Here is a 24,103-nt window from a genome sequence, read left to right as displayed (position 1 = left end):
ACAAATATGAGACTAAAAAAGATCAGAAATCCAGAATTTGGATGCTTTGTTGAAATGTAAAAATTAAAACATCTTTGGTAGCTCCAAAGAGCCTAGAGAGAGAAAGCGCTATTGTTTTGTTAGGTGCTATTGGTGTAATTTTAGTTTAAAATAATGTTTTTAATAAACTTTTTCCTGGGCTGGTGGAAAAGGAGCAATCCTTCACCAAAGGTGGCCTAACACATTAGAGCAAAGCCCATGTTTGTTACTTTTGACTGGTCGATTGAGGTAGGTCCACAGTTAACATGCTAGAACCGGAAACCTTTTATCATAGTTAATCTTATGTCCTCATGTAAGTGTGTTAGCTGTTGATGTGTGGGCTTTCTATACTTTAGTACAAAGATCTTTGTCAACTTTTGTTTCTACACCCAGTACTGTTCTCAATTTTTAGTTATTGTTGCCTTGCAATATGGCCTGATATCTGATGGTACCAACCCTGCCTCATGGCTCTTTCAGAGTATGCTCTTGTCTCCCTACCTGTTTTTTTCAATTTGAACCACAGAATTATTGTATCAAGTTCCATGTTGAGTTTTTGTATTAGTCAAGATGGACTAGATTATGCTGTGGAAGCTAACAACTTGGATCTCAGTGGTTTAAAACAATTGTTTCTGTCCATACTATCCATTCATTATGGCTTAGCTGAGGGGCCTCTGTCTCCATTGTTATGGTCCTCACTCAAGGAACCAGGCCCACAGAGCATCTACCTGCTGAAACATTTCCCAAGGGTAGGAACAGTGTGGCTCTTGAAGCTTCTGCTCAGAAATGACAGAGGTCACTCCTGGTCACAATTTAGTGGTCAAAGTACAGTACATGACCAATCCTAACCTTAGTGGGGTAGGGGAGATGCATCCTTCCTAGAGATGGAAAGTAGTTATTGGTGGTGAACTCTCGCACAGCTTATCACAATTTCTGAAGGGGAACTTGAATATATAAATTAATGTAGAAAAATTTATAATACTTACTTTTCTCATCCAGGAGCATGACCTTTTCCTTCAAGTCTTCCTTTATTTCTACCTAAAAGAACTTCTAGTTCTCTTTGTGTAGGTCAGTTTGTTGTCAACATTAGAATTCCCCATGGGAGCTCTTAAATACCAGTGCCAGTGGCTTAGCTCTTGGGGAGTCTAAGGTACAGCCAAGGTTTTTCAGAGCCACAGATATAGGTTTTATTCCTTGTTCCCTCTTTAGTTTTATTTTTCTATTTTTGCTTTTTTACTTTTTATTACAGACAATATGCAGAAGTAGGGAGAATAGTAGAATAAACCCCAGTGTACCCTTTACCCAACCTCAACAATTGTTCAACTCATGGCCGATCTTGTTTGCTTTATAAACTACTATTTTCTTGCATCCCCTCTCAAAGATTGTTTTGTTTTGTTTTATTTTATTTATTGACACAAGGTCTCACTCTGTCGCCCAGACTAGAGTGCAGTGGTATAATCTCAGCTCACTCTGCCTCCTGGGGTCAAGTGATTCTCCTGCCTCAGCCTCCCTAGTAGCTGTGATTATAAGCACCTGCCACCACACCCAGCTAATTTTTGTATTTTTAGTAGAGACAGGGTTTCACTATGTTGGCCAGGCTGGTCTCGAACTCGTGACCTCAGGTGATCCACCCACCTCGGCCTCCCAAAGTGCTGGGATTACAGGCGTGAGCCACTGCACCCAGCCTCAAAGATTATTTTGAAGCAAGCTCCAGACAGCCTGTCTAGTTTCACCTGTGACTATTTCCAGTGTATATCACTAAGATACACAGGCTCTTTGTAAACTGTCTTCATTTGTTAGGACTGCCATAACAAAGTACTACAGTGGGAGTGGCTTATACAAGAGCAGTTTATTTTCTCACAGTTCTGGGGCCTAGAAGTCCGAGATCAAGGTGTCAGCAGGGTTGGTTTCTTCTGATACCTCTCTTATTGGCTTGTAGATGACTGTTTTCTTGCTGTGGATTGACACTACAGTCACCTGTGTCTCTGTCTGATATCTCTCTGTGTCCTAATCTCTTCTTGAAAGGACACCAGTCATCCTGCATTAGGGCCCACCCTAACAACCACATTTTGGCTTAATTACATCTTTAAAAGCCTTATCTCCTAATATAGTCACATTCTGAGGTACTGGGGGTTAGGACTTCAGCATATGAATCTTGGGGGAGACACCATTCAGCCCATAATACAACAGAAGCACAAGGGCATCATCACAACGGAAACACTTAAAACAGTATTCCTCAAGAGCAATTCAATTTCCCCATTGTCTTTCTGCTTTTTTCCGTTTTAATTCATTTGTTCAATTTAGGATCCAAGTCCATATATTCTAGTTGGCTGATAGGTCTCTTACGCCACTTTTCAATCTCCTTTCCCGTGTTTTTAACAGGTCCCCAACCAAGTAAGCCTCTCTTCCAGGTGGGATCACTGGATGTGACATTGGGGGAGTTCTCTGGATCCCCAGGACATACTGCAGTCCACCATCAGGCCCCCTGTTCCCACCCTGAGTATATAGAAATTCCAGGCACTGAACTCTGGGGCCTGCTAATCCCAGGACTGCCCAAGTTCTGTTTGGAAGGCCCTTTTGTGGTCTTCACTTGGCTTCTCCTTGTCATCCAGGACTCAACAAAGATGTCACCCTCTGAGAGAGCCCTTACTTGACTCCTCTTCCCCATCTAAAGTTGCCCCACCCCAAAACCCCGTCATTATCTAATGCCCTTCCTTACTTTCTTCAAGGCACTTAAGATTTGAAATTAAGGATTTGTTTTCATAATCTGTGAAATTATTTGTTTATATGTCTGTTATCTGTCTCTCCATCCGAAAAGTTCACTCCCTGAGAGCAGGCAGTTTTTTGCGCTCCCTGCTGTAGCTCCCCAGTGCCTAGAATCTTGCTTGGATGATAAAAAGCACTCACTGCATCACTGTTTACTGAATGCCTACTGAGATGGGAACTGACAGTTTGTGGATGTAAGACAATACTTTACAAACTAGTACCTCCCAAACCATTGTGCCCTACATGTGAGTTTTCCGTTAGGCAAATTGCCTCTCTTTTGAGCAGATGTCAGGCATTCAAGTCACTGTGAATATCCTTTGGGCTTTTTGCAACTGTGATCTTGACCAGAAGAAAACTAAAGAGGGCATTAACATGAAACTCTATATTCTTCTCTTCCTGTTATGCACCTGCCTTGGATCTCTCTGAGAAAATTGTAAAGGATCTTTTCCCGTTTATCAACTCAATTCTGTTCCAAACCACATAAGCTTTGCTAATGTGATTAGAAATTGTTGAAAACAGATCTGCCTTGCACAGAATTTCCTAAATGGATAATTACGCATGCTTGTGACTTAGAACCCTTCGAGCTGCCTTTGAAAGATAAATTCATTAAGGAAAATCCTTCATGACAGCAGTTACCATTTATCTCACTCTAATGAGTGCCAGGCATGTGCTTTCATTTTACGTCACTTGATCCTTACTGCCTCAAAGGTAGGTTTTAATTAGTATCCCCACTTCACAGGCTTAGGGAGGTTAAGTACCTTGCCCTGAGTCATGCGACTAGTGAGTGGCAGAACCAGTCTTCAATCAGTGTGACTCTTAACCCCAACTCAATACCACCTCTGTGGTAGTGTTCATTTCCTATTTAGGATACTCTTCATTAGAATACAGAGGAGCAGGGGTGATGTTTCATTATTTAAAAAGACTTTTTCCTCACTTTGGTGGTAGTGGTCATTACTGTTCTTACTGATACCTATCACTTACATAGCATCTGCTGTGTGCCAGGCACTGTTCTGAGTACTTTGTAGGATATATTAAATCAGTCACCCCCCTTTTACAGGTGAGGAAACTGAGGCCCAGCAAAGATGACTAACTTGCTCCAAATCACAGAGTTAATGAGTGGGCAGCCCAGGCTTCAAACACAGGCAGTCTCACAGTCTAGTCCTAGAATCCGTGCTCCTAAACAACAGGCTCCATTGCCTCTCCGTGTAAGAGACTAAGGAGTGAGGAAATAGTTCCCAGTCAGATACATTTTAGGTTTAAGGCAAAAGAGCATCCAAGAGCATCTCAGAGCCACAGAATTGGGCCTGTGGGTTTGGTCTTTGATCTTTTATTCATCCAGCATCCTCCAGACAATGTTGGGGCCAGCCTCTGCAGTGGGAATACAGGTGTGAGTTCGAGTCCCTGCCTTCAGGAAGATCCCGGTCTATGAGGAACTCTCACCATCTAGTTGGGGAAGGAGGGTGCACAGTCACAATTAGTCTAAGCTTATTGGCTAGGTTTGTCCAAAAGGAATATTTACTAACAGCAACCTTTTCACAGACAGGGACCAGATCTGCATTTTTAATTTTTATATTATTGTGTGTTAATCTCCTCCATCTAGTGTATCACTTAGAGAGAGATGGTCAGGAAAGGCCTGGATCGGGAGATGACCTGTGATTTAGAGTCCAACAGCTGAGGGTTTGACTCCCTGGTCGAGAAAGCTGAGAAAAGCTGTTAAGAAATTTGGCAATAAGGCCCAGCATGGTGGCTCACACCTGTAATCCCAGCACTTTGGGAGGCCCAGGCAGGTGGATCACTTGAGCCCAGGAGTTCAAGACCAGCCTGGTAGAACATGGTGAAACCTCGTCTCCACTAAAAATACAAAAAGCCAGGTGTGATGATGCACACCTGTAATCCCAGCTACTCAGGAGGCAAAGGCAGGAGAAGCACTTGAGCCCGGGAGTGCAGTGAGCCAAGATCATGCCACTGTACTCCAGCCTAGGTGACAGAGACTGACCATCTTAAAAAAAAAAAAAACGACAATAATATAAAAGTACGTGGCATAGAGTCCAGCAAATACCAGTAAATGATACTGATTATCATCTTCATTGGCCCTTCACTCTAACTTTGTGTTTTCTGTGAGCCACCTTAGAGGAGAAAAGGCAAACATTTACTTGAACTGTTAAACGACCTTGCCTCTGCATCCACTTCATACCTCATGTGAACTTTGGAATTTCCGCAAGGACCGGTTTAAGAACCTGCTCGTGTTGAGCATAAAATTCTTCCTTCTTTGAGCTGAGTCTGAGTTACAGCTCTGTGTACAGGGATGTCATCTGTGGTGATTATTCTGCAGTATGCAATGCTTGCTTTCCAACTGGACAACCTTCAGTATTGGCCTCCTGGCCAAATCTGTTTGGGCCACACGCCTCCAGCTCAAAGCGACTGGCTTCTATATTCAGAGCCAGCCCTTAAAATCAGTACTGGAAAGATGTTTTCACTGTAGTACATGTTACATTTTAACCTTCTAAAAAATGTTTATTTTTTTTTTAATTCCTCACCACTTACTTTTGTATAGTTCATAAATTCTTTAAACTGGAAAATATTAAATATGTGTCTTTTGATAAAGACATTAGCTAACCTGAGTAAAAATAAACGTGAAGAACACCCACAAGAGTAAAGTTTACCAAACTGTCTTAAATTTCTTATTGTGCCAAGCGAGGTAGCATGCAGCTCAGCTACTCAAGAGACTAAGGCAGGAGGATAGCTTGAGGGTAGGAGTTCAAGACCTGAGTCCCTTAGGATCATGAGCCTCCTAAGAACTTAGCACCCATCTCCCACCAAAATACCAAGCTGGGGCATTTGGCATTGAAAATGGCCTTGAATATTTAAATTGCTTTTTCCTGTGAGTTTAAACAGGGAAGAAGTGGGCCCTGCCCTTATTTCTAAACTCTTGAGTCTCTGGCATTAGACATCAAGCTGTGAGGAAGTACCTGAAATCACAGCATTGTATTCTCTTGCTTGAAGGAGGAACTCTTTAATGTCCAATACAGCAAGTCCTCGTCCCTAAAAAAAAAATTTCTTTTAAAGAAATAGGGTACTCTACTGAGTCAGGCCAGGTAAACAACCCTGTCATGTGGGTGAGGTCAGTAACACTTGGAAATAAAGGAAGATGAAGAAGTCATGAAGATTTTCTTGAAGTGAATTTATTATGAAGAGCCTAATCTTTAATTGGAGCACTGCAGCAGTAGACATGTTGGCTTACTCTTTATTGACATAATTGATTTGCTAAACTAGACAATGTTTGGAATGTGAATGTTTTTGTCAGTGATTCTGTAGGGGACCAGTGAATTCAGAAAGCATTCTGCTTCTTCTGTCTCTCTTTGGCCAAGTGCCTTATCCCAACAGTCCATTATTCATGTTCAGAGCACAGTAGAGGTAGATCAAATCCACTAGCCAAAGAATAAACTGAAAACCAGAATTTTCCAGCTTGTGGTTATTCTGGCCTCCATATCATACCTTCATATCGTGAAAGTTTTATCACCAGAAAGTCAAGAGCCAAGTAACAAAGGATCTTATTAGTTTGATCTTGATTTAAAGAGAGAGAGAGAGACAAAAATAGGATTAAAAACATTATCTTCTATGTCAAGTGAAAGGAATAAAAATAACCTGGCTTTGGCCCCCCAAAGGTAACTGAGTCCCTTAGGATCATGAGCCTTCTAAGAACTTAGCACCCATCTCCCACCAAAATACCAAGCTGGGGCATTTGGCATTGAAAATGGCCTTGAATATTTAAATTGCTTTTTCCTGTGAGTTTGAACAGGGAAGAAGTGGGCCCTGCCCTTATTTCTAAACTCTTGAGTCTCTGGCATTAGACATCAAGCTGTGAGGAAGTACCTGAAATCACAGCATTGTATTCTCTTGCTTGAAGGAGGAACTCTTTAATGTCCAACTGGGTTTAATACAGGAACTTTCTTGTTTTTTAAACTATCTTTTGGATTAAGGCTGCAGTGAACTGTGATCATGCCACTGCACTCCAGCCTGGGCGACAGAGTGAGACCCTGTCTCAAAAACAAACAAAATTTATTTCTTGGGCTGGGTACAGTGGCTCACACCTTTAATCACAGTGAGACCTCATTTCTACAAAAAAAATAAAAATAAATTAGCTGGGCACGGTGGCTCATGTCTGTAGTCCCGGCTACTCCAGAAGCTGTGCCCAGGAGTTCAAGGCTGCACTGAGCTGTGATCATGTCACTGCACAGCCTGAGCTACAGAGTGAGACCCTATCACTTAAAACAGACAAATATACATACAAACAATCTTTCGGAATCTCAAGTTAAGGTCGGAAAACTTGGTCTTGCTTAGAGGACGGGACTTCAGTCTTAGAAGGGAGGGAGGCTCTCTTCCATATAATTTCACATTCCAATAGAGACACTTTTGAAAAGGGACTTTATTAATAACTTTATAATAATTAATAACTTTATCAATAACTGCATCCGAACAACAAATTCCAGGACCCTCTTGGAGAGACTAGGATATAGGGTTACCTACCTTTAGCATGCTGTAGAGATCACCCACAATCCAAGACATCTCACTGTAAGAGTTTCAGGCAGTGATTTTTAAGGAACTTCTATTTTGTTTTTACTGCTTAATATCTTACAGTCTTCTATTAGATCATAAACATAGGTGTTTCGATAAGCTTCTCATGTCTACCATTTTCATTGCTGTAGACTCAATTTTGGATTATATTCATAGTTATGAATTGTGTTGCCTCTACATTAAACAGTTGAGTTTTATAATGGCAGAAGGGCACAATGGGAAGGGAGGAGGAAGAGATGGGTGAAGGGAGAGAAAGAATGTGAAAGTGAAGGTAGTGAGTTTGCAGAAGCTCAGACATGTAGTAAAACACCTGTCAGGATCGTCTGCTGAGAGCCAGGGGCCAGAAGCTTCAGGAAGTGTGTCAGGGAGTCATATCCAAAGCAGAACAGTGGCCAAGCAGTGATGAGTTCTGCACTTTCAGGATGCTATCTAAATACTTAAACCTTTAGCCATAAGAGGGCAGTTTTAGTTTTAGGCATCCTATACCTGGGGAAACAAAACTGAAAACACTCATTTTTTAAAATCCTTGTTTCGGAGATAAGGACAAGGTCAACTAATTTGATAGCACAGAGGAGCCCTAACTTTGTTTCTACAGCTATTGTATTCCTGGATGACTCAGCTTTACAATAGTTTCCCTTTGACTTTAAAAAATGACTCACATACTTTTACTATGGAAGTGACAGGGGCTGCTAGGTCCCTAACCGCCCACCTGTCAGTGAGCCATGTTGTTAGCCTAACTATATTTTTCTCTTAGGCTAAACTTAGTGGGAAAGATATTCAAGTACCTCTTTAATGTCCCCTGCATACTCATGTTGGCCAGTACTGCGTGCCTTCATTCCAAATGATTCAAACTTCCTTCTTATCCACCTGACTTTTTTTGGCACACCCACAGATGCCAGGCCCATGCCTGGCATGGAACATACAGAGATGACTCAGACTCTCCATCCACAAGGAACACCAAGTCTTGGGTCCCTGTATTTTAGCCTATTTAGTCATGCTAGTGTCATTTAGGGAAGTGGCTGTTGAAATAGTAGCTTTCAGGCAGCCTTTGCCTTGTCTTTCTTTAGGTGTAGGGACTTGAGAAAAAGGTAAGGGGTCTTTCCTGTTTCCAGCAGGTTGCCTTTCCAAAATGGCCCTGTAACACTCATCTGTCTAAGACCCAGCTAGTGTTTCAGATTTCATCTTGTCTTTAAAAAGGTACAAGATTATATAGTTACCTAGTGCTAATCCCATACGAATTAAATGCATAGAACCTCATTTTAAAACAGATTAATGTAGCTGTTAGTAATAACAGGCCAGGGAGAGGCTCCCAGGCACTAAAGGTGTTTGATAAGTGACATCAGGGGAGATCCCAGGACCTTCCAGAAGGCTGATCCTGGAGCTGGGCACCATGTCTTTGCCCTTCCCTTGCATGGGAGAGGTGGCCTCTCTTCACAGAACATCCAACAGTGTGTCTGATATCAGGCAGGGCTGGCCCTTTATCCAGATCACATGTGTTTGGATTTAATTAAATTGAGGCTCCCAAAGCGCCTACATAATTAGCTGTAATTGCTCCTCAGTAGTATAGCAAATCTGAGGTTTGTAACTGTCCCAATGACATCTGAACATCTGCTCTAGGTCTCAAATAATTAGTCTCAAACCCGAGTAATGATAGATGGGTCTACAAGGAATCAAAGCTGGATGCAGTGGCTCACACCTGTAATCCCAGCACTATGGGAAAGGAAGCCAAGGAGGGCAGTTCACTTGAGCTCAGAAGTTCGAGACCAGCGTAGGCAACATAGTGGAACTTCCCAGGCAAGTTCCCCCATCTCTACAAAAAAATCAGAAATTAGCTGGGTTTTGTGGCATGTGCCTGTAGTGCCAGCTACTCAAGAGGCTGAGGTGGGAGGACACCTTGAGCTTGGGGAGGTCAAGGCTGCAGTGAGCCATAATCATGCCACTGTACTCCAGCCTAGGGAGACAGAGCGAGACCCTGTCTCAAAAAAACAAAAATAAAAATAATAAAAGGAATCAAATGGTGGGGTGGAAGTAAGATGTTTAATAATTGAAGCATAAATCTCTGCAGTACTATTACCTAAGTAGATTTGTGATATAAGGCAAGGGGCTTGGGCTTTGGGGTTGACATGGTCCAAAGTCCAGCATTGGACTTAGAGTAGACACAGTCATGAGTAGACATGGTCCTACTCATTATGTGAGGGTGGACAAGGCATTTCATGTCTTTAAGTCTGCTTCCTTGTCTGTGTTTAAGTTCCTAGCAGAGAGGCTGAACATTGTACATCTGTTCTTTCATCCATTCATTTAGGTAACACTGATTAAGTGCCCACCAAGTATCTGGCCTCACAGATACAGTGGTGAACAAGAGCAAGAATATCTTTGCTTCATGGAGCTTATAATCTAATAGAGGCTCATTCAATGTTAGAACAAAACATAAAGATATAATTAGCCAAGAGATGAAAAAATTAGGCAGAAAACCTAGGAAGTGGTGGAGAAGTAAATACTTAGTAACAATTTAAAATATGTTTCTCAGTACTATTTCTTATGCAGGCAAATAATGTCCCCAGCACAAACCATTCTCCAGCATGAGTGATATGTTGGGTGTCTTTAGCGTAGTCGAAACTGGCCTAAGGAAATTTAAACATCTTTTTTTCTCCTTATTTTTTGCTAGATTTTAAAACTGGCTAGATTCATATTTTAAAAGAAATTAATACACATGAGAAAAACAGTTAAACTGTGCCAAAGGCTACATACAATGAGTGAAACTAGATCTCTTTCCTACCCTAGACCCCCAGTTTTCCTTCCCAGGAAATCAATGTCTGCTACAATTTTCCAGTGAATATTCAATCAGATATGTGTGTATGTAATCCCTTAAAGCCCAAGCAAACACAGGAGAGGGTGCCAGCCCCACTGTTTTGCCCCTTGTTTTTGTCCCTTAAGATGGCTCAGAGTCATTCCATGTCAGATCAGATTCATTCTTTTTTTTTTTTGGAGACAGGTTCTCACTCTGTCACCCAGACTGGAGTGCAGTGGCGTGATCTTGGCTCACTGCAACCTCCACTTCCCAGGCTCAAGTGATTCTCCCGCCCCAGCCTCCCAAGTAGCTGGGACTACAGGCGCGTGTCACCACTGCCTGGATAATTTTTGTATTTTTAGTAGAGCCAGGTTTTCACCATGTTGGCCAGGCTGGTCTTGAACTCCTGACCTCAAATGATCCACCCGCCTCAGCCTTCCAAAGTGCTGGGATTACAAGCATGAGCCACTGTGCCTGGCCAGATTCATCCTTTTTCACAGCAGTGTAGTGCTTCATTTAACCACTCCTCTACTAATGGAAATTTAGGTTGTTTCCAAACCTTTGCTGCTACAAACAGCAAAATGCTGCAGTGAACATTCTTGCATGTACTTGTTTACATACATATGCAGTATAAAGTGCCCACAGGCAGAATTACTAGACCAAAGGTTTGTGCTTTAAAAAACATTAACAGATGTTACCACATTGCCTTCCAAGGCCTATAGCAATGTGTACTCCCTCATCAGTGGATGGACCAGAGGTCCTGCTACCCATACTCTTTCCAGTCCTGGGTATTGGCAGACTTCATCTTTTCTGATGTGGGCAGTGGAAAATGATTTCTAAGTGTCATTTTAACTTGCATTTATTTAACAATGAGTGACATGAAGCATCTTTTCGAGCTGCACTTTTAAAAGACAAAAGAGGCTGGGCGCGGTGGCTCTCGCCTGTAATCCCAGCACTTTGGAAGGCCGAGGTGGGTGGATCATGAGGTCAGGAGTTTTAGACCAGCCTGGCCAACCTGGTGAAACCCCGTCTCTACTAAGAATACAAAAATTAGCCCAGCATGGTGGCGGGCGCCTGTAATCCCAGCTCCTCGGGAGACTGAGGCAGGAGAATCACTTGAACCCAGAAGGCAGAGGTTGCAGTGAGCTGAGATTGCGCCATTGCACTCCAGCCTGGGCAACAAGAGCAAAACTCCATCTCCAAAGAAAAAAAAAGGTAGAAAATTAAAGATTTCATCCAGCTTTTCTGTCGACTAGGACAACGGTTCTCAAAGTGCGGTCTCTGGACCAACGTCAGCATCACCTGAGAACTTGTTAGAAATGCATATTGTCAGCCCATCCAGACCAGTGGAATCAGAATCTCTGGAGGCCAGGTCCTGCAAGCTCATTTTAGCAAGCCCTCTGTTTAGGCATCACCCGCTTGAGTTTTTGATTCAGTGGGCTTGGAATGTGCATTTGAACCGGTTCCCAGGCAATGCTGATGCTACTTGCTCGGGGCCACACTTTGAGAACCACTGAGCTAGAACGTCATTCTTGCAGTAATATATAACCTCCGTGCAGCTTTTCCAATTCACTCTTTACAAGAAAGATTACCAGAAAGCAATTATATATATTTAAAAGGATTTAAATTTTGTTTTTGTTAGGTATTAGTGGATCTACAGGAAGCGCCTGATTGTATTGAACAGGGATGTGCTACCTGTGGAAACCTTGCTTTGAGGAAATGTTTGGAAAACTGCTACCAGGCTAAGCTTCCGAAAAGCTAAGCAGCGCCCCCATCTGTGAAGGTTGTTTACTGCAAGTAGAAAGGAAAGGGAGTCTGAAAAGGGGTGGCCCAGAAACAGATGAGAGAATGCTTCAAAAAAATGCTTTCTCATATTGGTCTGAGATGGAGAGAGCCTTGTTCCTTAGAGCAGTGCTCCACAGCCACAGAGGTTGCACCTGAGGATCTTGTAGAAGAACACCCATGGCCAGATCCCACCCCCAGACATTCTGATTTAATTAAGCTGGGGAAGACCCAGGCATTAGTATGGTTGTTTTAGAAGCTCCCCAAGTGTTTGGCTTTGAGGCTATTTCTTTAACTCTCTCGATTCAGTAGGCTATTTAATACCCTATAATAAATATTTTTCCTGCTTTAAAAAAATCCCCAGGTGATTCTAATGTACAATCAGGTTGAAGAACACTACTTTAGAGAAAACCCTAAATTTTAGATAAGCTGCATTCTTGTTTAAATATTTTTAAAATTGTGATAAAACGTACATAATAATATTTCATCCTAGCCATTTTTAAGTTTACAGTTCAGTAATGTTAAGTATATTGTTTTGCAGCCAATTTCCAGAATTTTTTCATCTTGCAAAACTAAAACTATACCCATTAAACAATAACTCCCTATCCCCTCTCCCTAGCCTCTGGCAACCACCATTCTATTTTCCATCTATAAATTTTACTAGTCCAGGTATGTCACATAAGTAGGATCCTACAGTATTTGTCCTTTTGTGAGTGGTTTACTTCACTTAGCATAATGTCCTCAAGGTTCTTCCATGCTGTAGCATGTGACGGGATGTCCTTCCCTTTTAAAGCTGAATAATATTGCATTGTACACATATACCACATTGCGCTTATCCATTCATCCATCAAGGCACACTTGGGTTGGCCCCACTTTTTGGTTCTTGTGAATAATGCTGCTATAAACATGGGTACACTTACATTTTTTTAAAAGAAAAAATAATCAGAGTAAGTTATAGCCGTTAACATTGAATGCTTATTATGCTCTGGACCCTGATCTAAGCTGTTTATGTATATCACTTTATTCAGATCTCTAGACAACTCTGTGAGGTCTTTACTATTATTACCTCCATTTTACAGATGATGAAACAGACCTAGGAGAGTTTGGTAACTTACCCACGGTAACAATATTTTGCAGTTTCCTCCTTATAAAAATTGTCTGGGCTGTTTGTTGAAAGTTCCCATGCCCAGGCCTCATCCTATTCCTGCGGGTTCTAAGCCTCCAGGAAGGTGCCTGGAAGCTGTAGATTTTCCCTGTATACAGGGGTTACTTGTCATCAAAGAGAAGTTGGGAACATTTGGGGCTACTCAGTGGTAGGCCCAAGCAGTCTGGCCACAGAGCCTTTTCACTTAGCCATGAGGCCAGGCTGCTCCTTTAAGGCTCAGTTTTCAGCGCCTGTTACGGCCCAAGGGAGGTGAACAATGTCTCCAATGGGATTTCTGAATTTTTTATTTGTTGCATGGTGTAGAAGCTGATATCAGCTAATTGCTCATTGTGATCTCAGCTGTTTGTTTGCACATCCCCTTTTTTACATCCAGCTTCATTTTGAAATCCAGCATTACCTGGAGGCATAATATTCCTTCCATTGCTACCTTCTTAAAAAGAGAAACTTGGCCGGACGCGGTGGCTCAAGCCTGTAATCCCAGCACTTTGGGAGACCAAGGCAGGCAGATCACCTGAGATCAGGAGTTTAAGACCAGCCTGGCCAACAAGACAAAACCCTATCTCTACTAAAAATACAAAAATTAGCCAGACATGGTGGTACACACCTGTAACCCCAGCTACTCGGGGAGCTAAGGCAGGCGGATCGCTTGAACCCCAGAGGCAGAGGTTGTAGTGAGTTGAGATTGTGCCACTGCCTTCCAGCCTGGGTGACAGAGTGAGACTTTGTCTCAAAAACAGACAGACAAACAAAAAGAAACTTGAATGAATCTGACTTCGGTGGGGACAACAGTTTGGCATTGCACATTCCAAAGTTAAGAGTTCAAAGTTCCCTCCAGACCACTTTTTGTTTCTTCCCTGTCCTCAGGGCCCATTCAGTGGCCTTGTCATCAGAATCCACTCAATTCAACAACTCTTTATTGAAGGCCTGCGAACACCCCAGTGTCTGCTGAGTGTGAGAGGGAGAAAAATAGGCAACTTGATCCTCTGCTGTCTCACTGGAGAGGGAGATGGGCTGCCTTCTCGGAGGTGGTGCCTGGGTCCTGCTGTTTGGGAGGAAGTAGCTCTTGGCCCGGTTTTTCCCTTAGTTTTAAGCATTTTTTGCTTAAGCTCCTTCTAAGCCCCCAGCACTTCCAGATAATGATTATTAGTCAAAAGTATAGGGGATATTGTCTGGGAGGAGGCATGAGGAGGCCTCCAGGGGTGTCAGAAATATTCTGCGTCTTCATCTGGGCTATGCTTATGTGGGTGTAAATGTGTAAAACTTCATGGATTATGCATTTTCCTGTATGTATGTTATTCCCCATTAAAAATAAAGAATAGGGCAGTTTCAAGTGTATTGATGCATAATATTGCAAGACATATTGTAAAGGGAAAAAATGAGGCACCAAACAATGTGTATGTTACCAGTGGTATTTTTAAAAAGAATATAGGAAACGTACCTTTCACTCCACCTTTTACAGCATTTGAATTTTCTACCATGGGCATGAATTACCTACTCAAAAACAAATTTAGTGTAGATTCCTGGGCTTGGCCCCCTTCTTACAGAATCAGCTTCTCTGGAGTTTAGGCCCAGGAGTGCTCATTTCTAACACCCTCTCCAAGTGATTCTATGCACACTGCAGCTTAAGAACTGCATGGGGTTGTGCCGGCCTGGCTTAGGCTACATCCTACTACAAAAGGAAGACAGATATAAGGGGAGTTTACCCCAGGCTCAAAAGATAGTTTCCCCCATGGCTTGATGACTAGGGAAGGAGCTCTGTTCAACTCTATTAAGAATGCCAAAACCTCTGAGCTGGTGCCAAAGTCAACAACTCCCGTTTCCATTGTAAATCCATACTCTTCTCATGCCAGTGTATTTTGTATATGCTTTGTGTAGACATCCCTAACTTTCCCTGTTAGATTTTAAATTGGTTCCCTCAGGAGTTTGGGGTTGGGCCTCAGAAGGATGTGATGAATCCCTTCACTTGTAATATGGCCATTCACCTCCTCCTCTTAGCAAAGCTGCTGAGACATAACATGGCTTCAGTAACTTCCCAAGGGGACACCAGCTGAGATCATACCTCCTGGGCAAACAAGGCCCAAACGCCCTCTCTGTTCAGAGGTCTCCTCTGTGTATTTTTGAATGAGCCTGCCTCCCCTTGACACCCTGTCCCTACGTCACCAAGAACGTTTTACCCTAATCCTACAGAGCATCCTGGCAGTCCCTCTGGACTGAAGTTTCTCTTTCCTCTCCTTTCCAAGTCTGTCAAGAAGATCCTGTAAATAACATCCACTTGCTACTTTTCTTAACACCATGAATCATCATCAAACACATGGGTATAGCATTCCAATTTGTAGCCTAGGAAGCTAATCTTAAAGGATTTTGCTCTTGCATTTATTTATTTATTTACCTTATTTTATTTTATTTTATTTTTTTGAAACAGGGTCTCACTCTGTCACTCAGGCTGGAATGCAGTGATGTGATCTTGGCTCACTATAGCCTCTGCCTCCCTGACTCAAGGGATCCTCTTGCCTCACACCTGTAGTTTGTAGAGATGGGGTCTCACCATTTTGCCCAGGCAGGCCTAGCTTTTATTTAGGTCTGTGTGTGAGCATATGTGCTCATGCACACCCTGAAATCTGCTTTGATATTCATAAACTTCTAGACAAGGTTCTTGTGACCTACTTTTTAAGAAGCATTGTACATTTGATACATGGTACCTCCACTCTTGGGCACTGCTGAGGCCCTGTTTCCTCTTATCCCAAGGGGCATCTGGGAACGTCTCTCTGGATAGCCAAAGAGCAGTGTCTATCTGTCTCTCTCTCCACACACACACACACACACACACACACACACACACACACACGTATATATACATATTTCTCTCTCTTTTAGTGTACTGGCACCCATTTAGTAATGTTCCAGCTTGCATTTTCTCCATATACAATGCACCTGAAATGATTGAGCAACCTCACCCTTTTGCCCACAGGCTGCACGTGGGAATTTGGAGCCATGGTGAACTACATCAAGAAGACATATCCCCTGACCCAGCTGGTCGTCGTGGGCTTCAGCCTGGGTGGTAACATCGTGTGCAAATACTTGGGAGAGACTCAGGCAAACCAAGAGAAGGTCCTGTGCTGCGTCAGTGTGTGCCAGGGGTACAGTGCACTGAGGTGAGTCATCTCCGCCTTCCATCAGGACCTTTAGTTAGCCCTTATTTATGGAGATGCCCCAACGCACAACACACTGTTCTGTGAAGACTGGGGAACACTGTGGCCAACTGAGTAGAAGTTTCTGAGTCTTGGACTCACCTTGTTTTGTTTACGTATCACATATTGGAATTGTCCCATCAGACCCCTTAAGCCTGGGATATCCAGCTGCATTTTGCGATCAGATCTGTAATTGGAGAAGTCAAAACACCCTTTGATAGTTGCTGTCTCCCTAGGGAATCTCTGTCAGGTGACTTAATTTGTTCAGGCTTCAGGAGTTTTTATAGAAACGTGGGTTAATGAAAGAGCACAGGAGACTGGCAAGCTGGGATCTGAAAGCTGGGCATTAGGATCCCAGATCCCTCCTTCCTGCAAGAGCTGAGTCTCAGATGGCATCTGTAGAAATCATTTAATCAGTGTCCTTACCTTTAAGTATTCATCTCTCTTAGGCATCCCAGGCATCATCACAAAGGAGTTGATCTACTGGGTCAAGCTTTCTCCCAGCCCTTAGTCTCTTGCCAGTAGATACCCCACAGGATGAGTCCTAGGAGGGCGTGGTCATCTGCCCTGATTCCCTTCAAGATCACTGGTGTCCCAGGTCTCTCTTGAGTCACCACACTCACATGTTCTCACACACACACACTATACACACACGTCTCTCTAGGCTCTTCAAATACATTCATATTTTTTTCTGTACTCTTCATGGTGTCTTTTGTATTACAAATGAGTATAACCAGTTATTAAAAATCTTCTGAAAAAATTTGAAACACACGGGAAAGTTTAAAAACACCTCCCTGTTGATCCACTCTAATGCCAAACAGTCCTTATCGTTATTCAAAGAATCTTTTCTTTTTGCCTCACCTGTATATCTCATGCTGCAGTTTAAACATACCTTGTTACTTTCTGATGGATAGAGGCTATCTATATTATTTCTAAAAATACATATTACTGAAATTTAAAGCCAGCACACCCAAAAGGTACATATGGGCCCAGGATTCAGCCTCTCCCTATGAGGCTTAAAGCTGGCTGAAAAAGATGATCTAAATGTACCCACAATAGACATGAGAAACATCTCTGATGAAACCCTTCCTGAGTCCCAGGGCCAAGGTCTGGGTTCTGTTTTTCCTTGCCGGCAATATGGGGATGATGATAATAAGCAGTACCTACCTCATAGCACCACTGAAAGTTAGATGAGTTGATGCATATGAAGTGTTTAGAACAGTGCCCAGCACACAGGACATAAGCCACTGTTCATTTTCATTATTGTCATCATCATCATTCACTGTAAAATGAAGGAGGTGGGTTTGATCAGCAGATCACAAAGACTGGTCCAATGAACTAGTGACTGCCTCACTTCATAAGGAATCACTTGGAGGATCATGTTAAAAAGAAATTCTGTTTCTTGGGCCCCACCCTTGGAGATTTTGATTCATGAAGTTGGAGGCATGGGACCTCAGAAATCTGAATTTTGGATACATTTCATAGGTGACTTTTGATGTTTAGCCACGTTTAGCAGTCCCTGGGGTTAGTGATCTCAGTGGTCTCTTCAGCTGTCCCGTTCCAGGACCAGGCTAGTCCCCCATCCTCCTACCAGGAATCTTTTTCTTCACTCCTCTGGACACTGGGGAGTCAGCTGAGAGGACATGTGTCTTTATCTTGGTGTGACTAGAAATATCCAACTCCCAGCTCATAGCCACATGTAACCAGAATTAACCAAAGTCCTATCGGGCCCAGTCACTGGGATAAGAAAGACATGAGCAAGGGGCCTACCCCAGGATCCAAGGGAGCAGAGCTAGGACATTTGTTTTGTTTTCTTTTTCTTCATTGCACAAAATCTTAAAATGACAATCCCTTCATTTCATTTTGCTGCAGTAGCGCCATCTGCTGTCAGCAAGAGCACATGATTGACGCAGCAAACTAAGGTGTTTGAACTAAGGCAAAGAAGGCTCAAGAAACTAGGAAACTAAAATCTGTGAGGTGCCATAAATTTTGCAGACATAGCCTACACAGCCTCTTCCTTGAGACCTCAGAGGGCTTCATACACATAACTAACTATTGGCACACCAACTTCATGCAATAAGGAGCAAGTTGCAACTTTATTCTCTGGAGCATAGACAACTAACTTGTCCAGGCTACTAAGATCATGTGGTCCTGCATATGGGTACTGGCATCAGGTCAGAGAGACACCGTTGTCCTGTGTGTGCTGGTGCAAGGCTCAGGTACCCTCAACATTTAAACCAGATCTGTGGAATAAATGGAGCACAGTTCCTTACTTTAAACCAGTATAACCTTTTTTTTCCTGCCAAGGCTTGAGGGCGATGCACCTTTCAGCACTGGGATGGTGGCAGCTGTATAAGTGCTTCCCGTCACACCAAGGTGGAGCCGGGGAGGCCCGTCTGCCTCTGCAGGGGCCACACAAGAGTTCATGCATCTGGTAAATCTCTCCTAGCTAGTCTGGAGACCTACTTCCTCAGTGAACCCCTCCCTCTGGCTTCTCCTCCCGTAGCTCACCTCCTGTCTAGCCAGAGCCAGTTGAAGGCTTAGAGAGAAGCCAGCCACCTGCTTGCTGTAGTTAGCAAAGTCTAGTTGCTGCTAAACTAGCTCACCTTTTACCATGTGCTGAACCACTGAAGGAGGGACACAAATGCCCTGAAATCACCTGGTATCCAGCAGACTTTAACATGTTCCCTCAGCATAAATAGCTGCCAACCCGTCTGGGAACTCTGTGTGGTGAGACATCCTCCTAGGTAATAGGGACACAGCCCTGAACAAGGCTGACTAATTCCCTGCCCTCATGGAGCTTAAAGAAAATGGGGAGGGAAGCATTTTTGGTCTGGTTTCAGGTAAAATAAATTCTTCTTTCCTAAGGAAGCCCTCAACAATCCTATGTTGCAGAATTTAGCAATAATAATAAAACTAAAATAAAATTATTTTATTGCAGTTTGGGTGTAAAAGATAGTCTGTATATGAGGACCTCACAGTACTTAAGACAACAGAGTGATATTTACAAAGCCACAAAGCAACAAATACGTGTTACTAACATATTACACATTAGACATATGGGTGCTGAGGAGGTCCTCAGTCAAGTGGGGGGTCCATGAGAAGGGATTTCTGAAGGAGGTGAGGGTGAGGAGGACGGTAGCACAGGGCCCAGGCCAGGGGCAGAAGCTCCTTACAGCAGGAGTCCCAACTGCTATTAGGAACCAGGCCACACGGCAGGAAGTGAGCGGTGGGCGGGTCACGGTGGGCGAAGCAGTAGGGAAGTGGTGGGTGAACCTTCAACTGTATTTAGTTTCATCTGTATTTACTGCTGCTCCCCGTTGATCACATTACTGCCTGAGCTCCGCCTCCTGTCAGATCAGCAGTGGCATTAGATTCTCATAGGAGGATGAACCTTATTGTGAACTGCGCATGTGAGGGATCTAGTTTGCATGCTCCTTATGAGAATCTAATGTCTGATAATCTCTCACTGTCTCCCATCATCCCCAGATGGGACTGTCTAGTTGAAGGAAAATAAGCTCAGGGATCTCACTGATTCTATGTTATGGTGAGTTGTATAATTATTTCATTCTGTATTATAATGTAATAATAACAGGGAAAGAAGTACATTATAAATGTAATGTGCTTGAATCATCCTGAAGCTATCCCCCTGCCCCCTGCCTTCCCTGGTCTGTGGACAAATTGTCTTCCAAAAAGCCAGTCCCCAGGACTGCTGCCTTATAGGACAGTAGAGGAATTATCAGAGGAGTGTTTCAAATCTCCTTAAAGGCACTTTATACTCCTGGCTAAGTGAATGTGTTAGCATCACTAAGACCTGGCCACCTGAACATCCTAGCATTCTTTGAGCAAGGCCTTCCCGCCATGGGGCAGAGGCAGGTACCACTTTTCCTGCCAAATGGTAGGATTATTGTCTCTTGCTTTTGGTGGCAAATTCAAGGCTAGAAATGAGTTTATGACAAAAGCAAATTTTATCATTTGTAAAGTTCCCACAGAGACTGGGACTTTCCTGAAATTTGATTTTATAGTTGAAGAGCTATAAAATACAGTAACTTTGTGCCATCAGTAACTTTGAATCACATCCAAACAGAGAGGGGGAAATTGCAGCGTTTAAATGAGACTCTGTGGACGAACTTCAACCTGGGAAACAGCTCAGCTTGTCCACCACTGGGTTGTGAAGTCGACCTGACCACATGGTTGCCCTTAGTGCCTTGGGGCTTTTTGGTTTTTTTGTCGTTAATTTTTTAAATCAGAATAATGAGAAGCCATATAAATACTCTTTGACTCTAACTCATTTTTGTAAAAGTACATCCTGTAAAAGGGAAAAGATTCTGATAAGGAGGAAAGGGGCTTGGTAGGTGGCCATTCCCTACCCTAGTCTGAACTCCACCTTTCTGCCCCATCCTTCCACCCCAGTGGAACTAACAAAGCCCAGCCTGGCAGGTACCAAAGACTCTTGGCCCACTCCCTTGTGTGGTACAAACATGGTTTTCTTCTGCTCACACTCTCAAGCTGAACTAGCTGGAGATGATGACCTCTCTACAGATTGACTCTGCCCCGAAGGGCAACCTGCTAACAGCCCAGAACCTTCTGGCTGGGTCTTTTGGGTCCAGAGACTCCACCATCCCGCCTCCCAGAGGCCCAGCTGTTCAAGGCAGGAGCCCTGTTCCGGGCTTGGCCAGCCTGCCTAGGATCGTGCCCTCTTCCTCTCTCTGGGGACTAGGCTGGTCCTGGTTTTGCCCCCACTGCAGGATTACTCTCTTATAGTGCCCAAGTTAGAAATAATCTGCATGTCTAGTAGGGACGTAGTTAAATAAATTAATAATATACTAACTCAGTGGGGAACAAGGCAGCTTTTATTTTAAAAAATCAAGAAAAAATATATAACATGACAGAATGTATACATTAAAAGTAGGGAAGGGCCAGGCGCCATGGCTTACATCTGTAATCCCAGCACTTAGGGAGGCCAAGGCAGGCAGATCACGAGGTCAGGAGATCGAGACCATCCTGGCTAACATGGTGAAACCCCGTCTCTACTAAAAAGTACAAAAAATTAGCCGAGCATGGTGGCGGTCACCTGTAGTCCCAGCTACTCGGGAGGCTGAGGCAGGAGAATGGCATGAACCCGGGAGGCGGAGCTTGCAGTGAGCTGAGATCACACCACTGCATTCCAGCCTGGGCGACAGAGCGAGACTCCATCTCAAAAAAAAAAAAATAGGGAGGAAAGCAATTTTGTAAAAATTTGATTATAGAGAAGGAGAAATAGAGAATTATTATTTAATGGGTCTAGAGTTTCAGTTCCACAAGATGAAAACATTCTAGAGAACTTTTCACATTGTACAATGAGTATGAGCTGTACACTTTACACTACTGAACTGTACACTGAAAAATGGGTAAGCTAGGCATGGTATCACATGCCATAAGTCCCAGCTACTCATGAGGCTGAAGCAGAAGGATCACTTGAGCCCAGGAATTCAGGACTATAGTGTGCTATGACCACCTGTGAATAGCCACTGCACTCCAGCCTGGGCAACATAGTGAGACCCTGTCTTTTTTTTTAAAAAAAAAAAAAAAAAGGGCTGGGTGCAGTGGCTCATGCCTGTAATCCCAGCGCTTTGGGAGGCCGAGGCAGGTAGATCACGAGGTCAGGAGTTCAAGACCAGCCTGACGAACATGATGAAACACTGTGTCTACTAAAAATTGGCCGGGCATGGTGGCGCATGCCTGTAATCCCAGCTACTCAGGAGGCTGAAGCAGGAGAATCTCTTGAACCCGGGAGGCGGAGGTTGCAGTGAGCCGAGATCATGCTATTGCACTCCATCCTGGGGGACAGAGCGAGACTCTGTCTCCAAAAAAAAAAAGAAAAAAGAAAAAAAAGGTTAAGATGGTAAATTTTATGTTCTGTATTTTTATCGTAATTTTCTTAAAATATGACTGTATACAGGCAAAACCTGGAAAGAAACCCCTCCTTCTGCAAGTAAAAATACTTCTTAGGTTGGGGTGATAGCATTCTGGGAAAGTACTTAATATACTTTATTCTTAAGGTTTCATTAGCATACTGCTTTCAAGGTATTTTTTTTTTAGTGTAGTCTAGATCCACATCCCATAAATTCATCTCCAATCTTAATTCATAGTGCCCTTGCCTTTTTTCCCTTTTTAGAACGTTAAGGTCATGCTTGCCCATCCCACTCTTACAGAACCTCTTTCGTATTCTCCATATTTTTTCAAAGACCACTTGGAAAGCTGTTTCACTATTCTCATAGTCTCTCAGCACTCTGAGACATAATTTATTTGAGCCAGGAGATCTGCATTCACTTGGGTATTAGATGCATTCTTTCCCCCAGTTCATTCTCTTCTGACTTTAATTCCTTTTCATCAGTACTTGATCCACTCATTTTGCAAAATACGAGCTGGGAAGTTGAGCCTTCTCTAAGGAGTTACCCCAGCAGCTTAGTGGTTGGCTCAGCTCTTCCTTGCCTAAGTGATTGCTCTGAACCTAATTGTAAATGCCTGTTTGTTGGGACCCTCTTCTGACCGATTAAAATCCATTGCCTTCCACAACACCTTTTAAAATTCTTTTAACAGTCCGAAGAGAAATCTCACTAGAAAATGGCTGTGAAACCAGTATGTGTAATATTTTATTATAATTTAATGTTACATTGATTAGAAATGAAGGCATTTTCAGGGAATTCTATTTATTTTGGTAATAGGTAGATCAATGGATGCATAAAGTTCTTTAAAAATCCATATGGATTATTCTCAAATAGGACTCCCAGTGAAACTCTACTGGGTTTAGGGCGTGATTTTCTCTTCTCATGTGTGATGATCACTTTTTGAGAGTTTTTCAACTTTCAGGAGGCATCTCTCCTTTTGCAGTCATCCTGGTTCTTTCTGGTTTTGAAACCTACCTTCCTTCCAACTAGAGTTCACTCTGAATTATGCAAAGCCATTCCCTCCCTGTAATTCTGACCGAGCTGCCCCTCCCAGAGTTCCACACTTCTCTCCTGTGTCCTCAGCCAGTTTATCCTGGTGGGCCAATATCTGGCCCAGTCTGGGGAGCAGTTCCTGCCACCCCTTTTCTCTTCTGGAGAACATAGCCATCGAGAGGCAAGTCAAGTACTTGGATATTCAGGCCAGGTGAAGTGGCTCACACCTGTAATCCCAACACTTTGGAAGGAGGCCAAGACCAACAGATCACTTGAGGTCAGGAGTTCTAGACCACCCTGGCCAACATGATGAAACCTCGTATTCTACTAAAAAAATACAAAAAATTATCTGGGCATGGTGGCGCACACCTGTAGTCCTAGCTACTCGGGAGTCTGAGGCAGGAGAATCGCTTGAACCTGGGTGGTGGAGGTTGCAGTGAGCTGAGATCACACCACTGCACTCCAGCCTGAGCTACAGAGTGAGACTCCATCTCAAAAAACAAAAACAAAAAACTTGGATAGCCAAGTAAGGTAATTGTGTGGTGTCTAGAGAGCTAAAGTCCCCTGGTTTCATGCCCATTTTGTGATTTGCATCTAAAATTGAACCCCAGTGTAGCCACTACCAGCTCCAACACTGAACTCATACCCCCATCTTGTTTCCTCTATACCCAGCCATTCAACCACTCCCTCAGAAACTGCATTCTTTTAAAGCAAGTCCCAGATATCATTTCATCTGTAAGTAGTTCACTAGGTAGCTCTAAAAGACTCTAAGGACTTTTTCTTAAACATAACCACAAATACCATTATCACCCAAAAAATTAGCAATAGTTCCCTAATAGCATCCCATTTCTCGTCAGGTCCAGATTTCCTTGATTGTCTCATAGAAGGTTTTTTTTTTTTT

The 24,103-nt window shown here is 43.1% G+C and overlaps 1 protein-coding gene across 2 annotated transcripts in view; it reads left to right on the top strand.

Moving 5' to 3' along the window:
* The window catches only part of ABHD2 (abhydrolase domain containing 2, acylglycerol lipase), a 110,258-nt gene that overhangs the window by 73,064 nt on the left and 13,091 nt on the right, over positions 1-24,103 (top strand). For both annotated transcript variants that reach the window (XM_007990341.3, XM_007990344.3), the window contains one exon: positions 16,060-16,243. In XM_007990341.3, the coding sequence (XP_007988532.1) occupies positions 16,060-16,243 (184 nt within the window). The remainder of the gene's footprint in view (positions 1-16,059; positions 16,244-24,103) is intronic.

The sequence above is a fragment of the Chlorocebus sabaeus genome, chromosome 29 (assembly GCF_047675955.1).
Source record: "Chlorocebus sabaeus isolate Y175 chromosome 29, mChlSab1.0.hap1, whole genome shotgun sequence".
In the NCBI taxonomy this organism is placed as follows: domain Eukaryota; kingdom Metazoa; phylum Chordata; class Mammalia; order Primates; family Cercopithecidae; genus Chlorocebus; species Chlorocebus sabaeus.
This window is presented reverse-complemented; position numbering and strand designations above follow the sequence as displayed.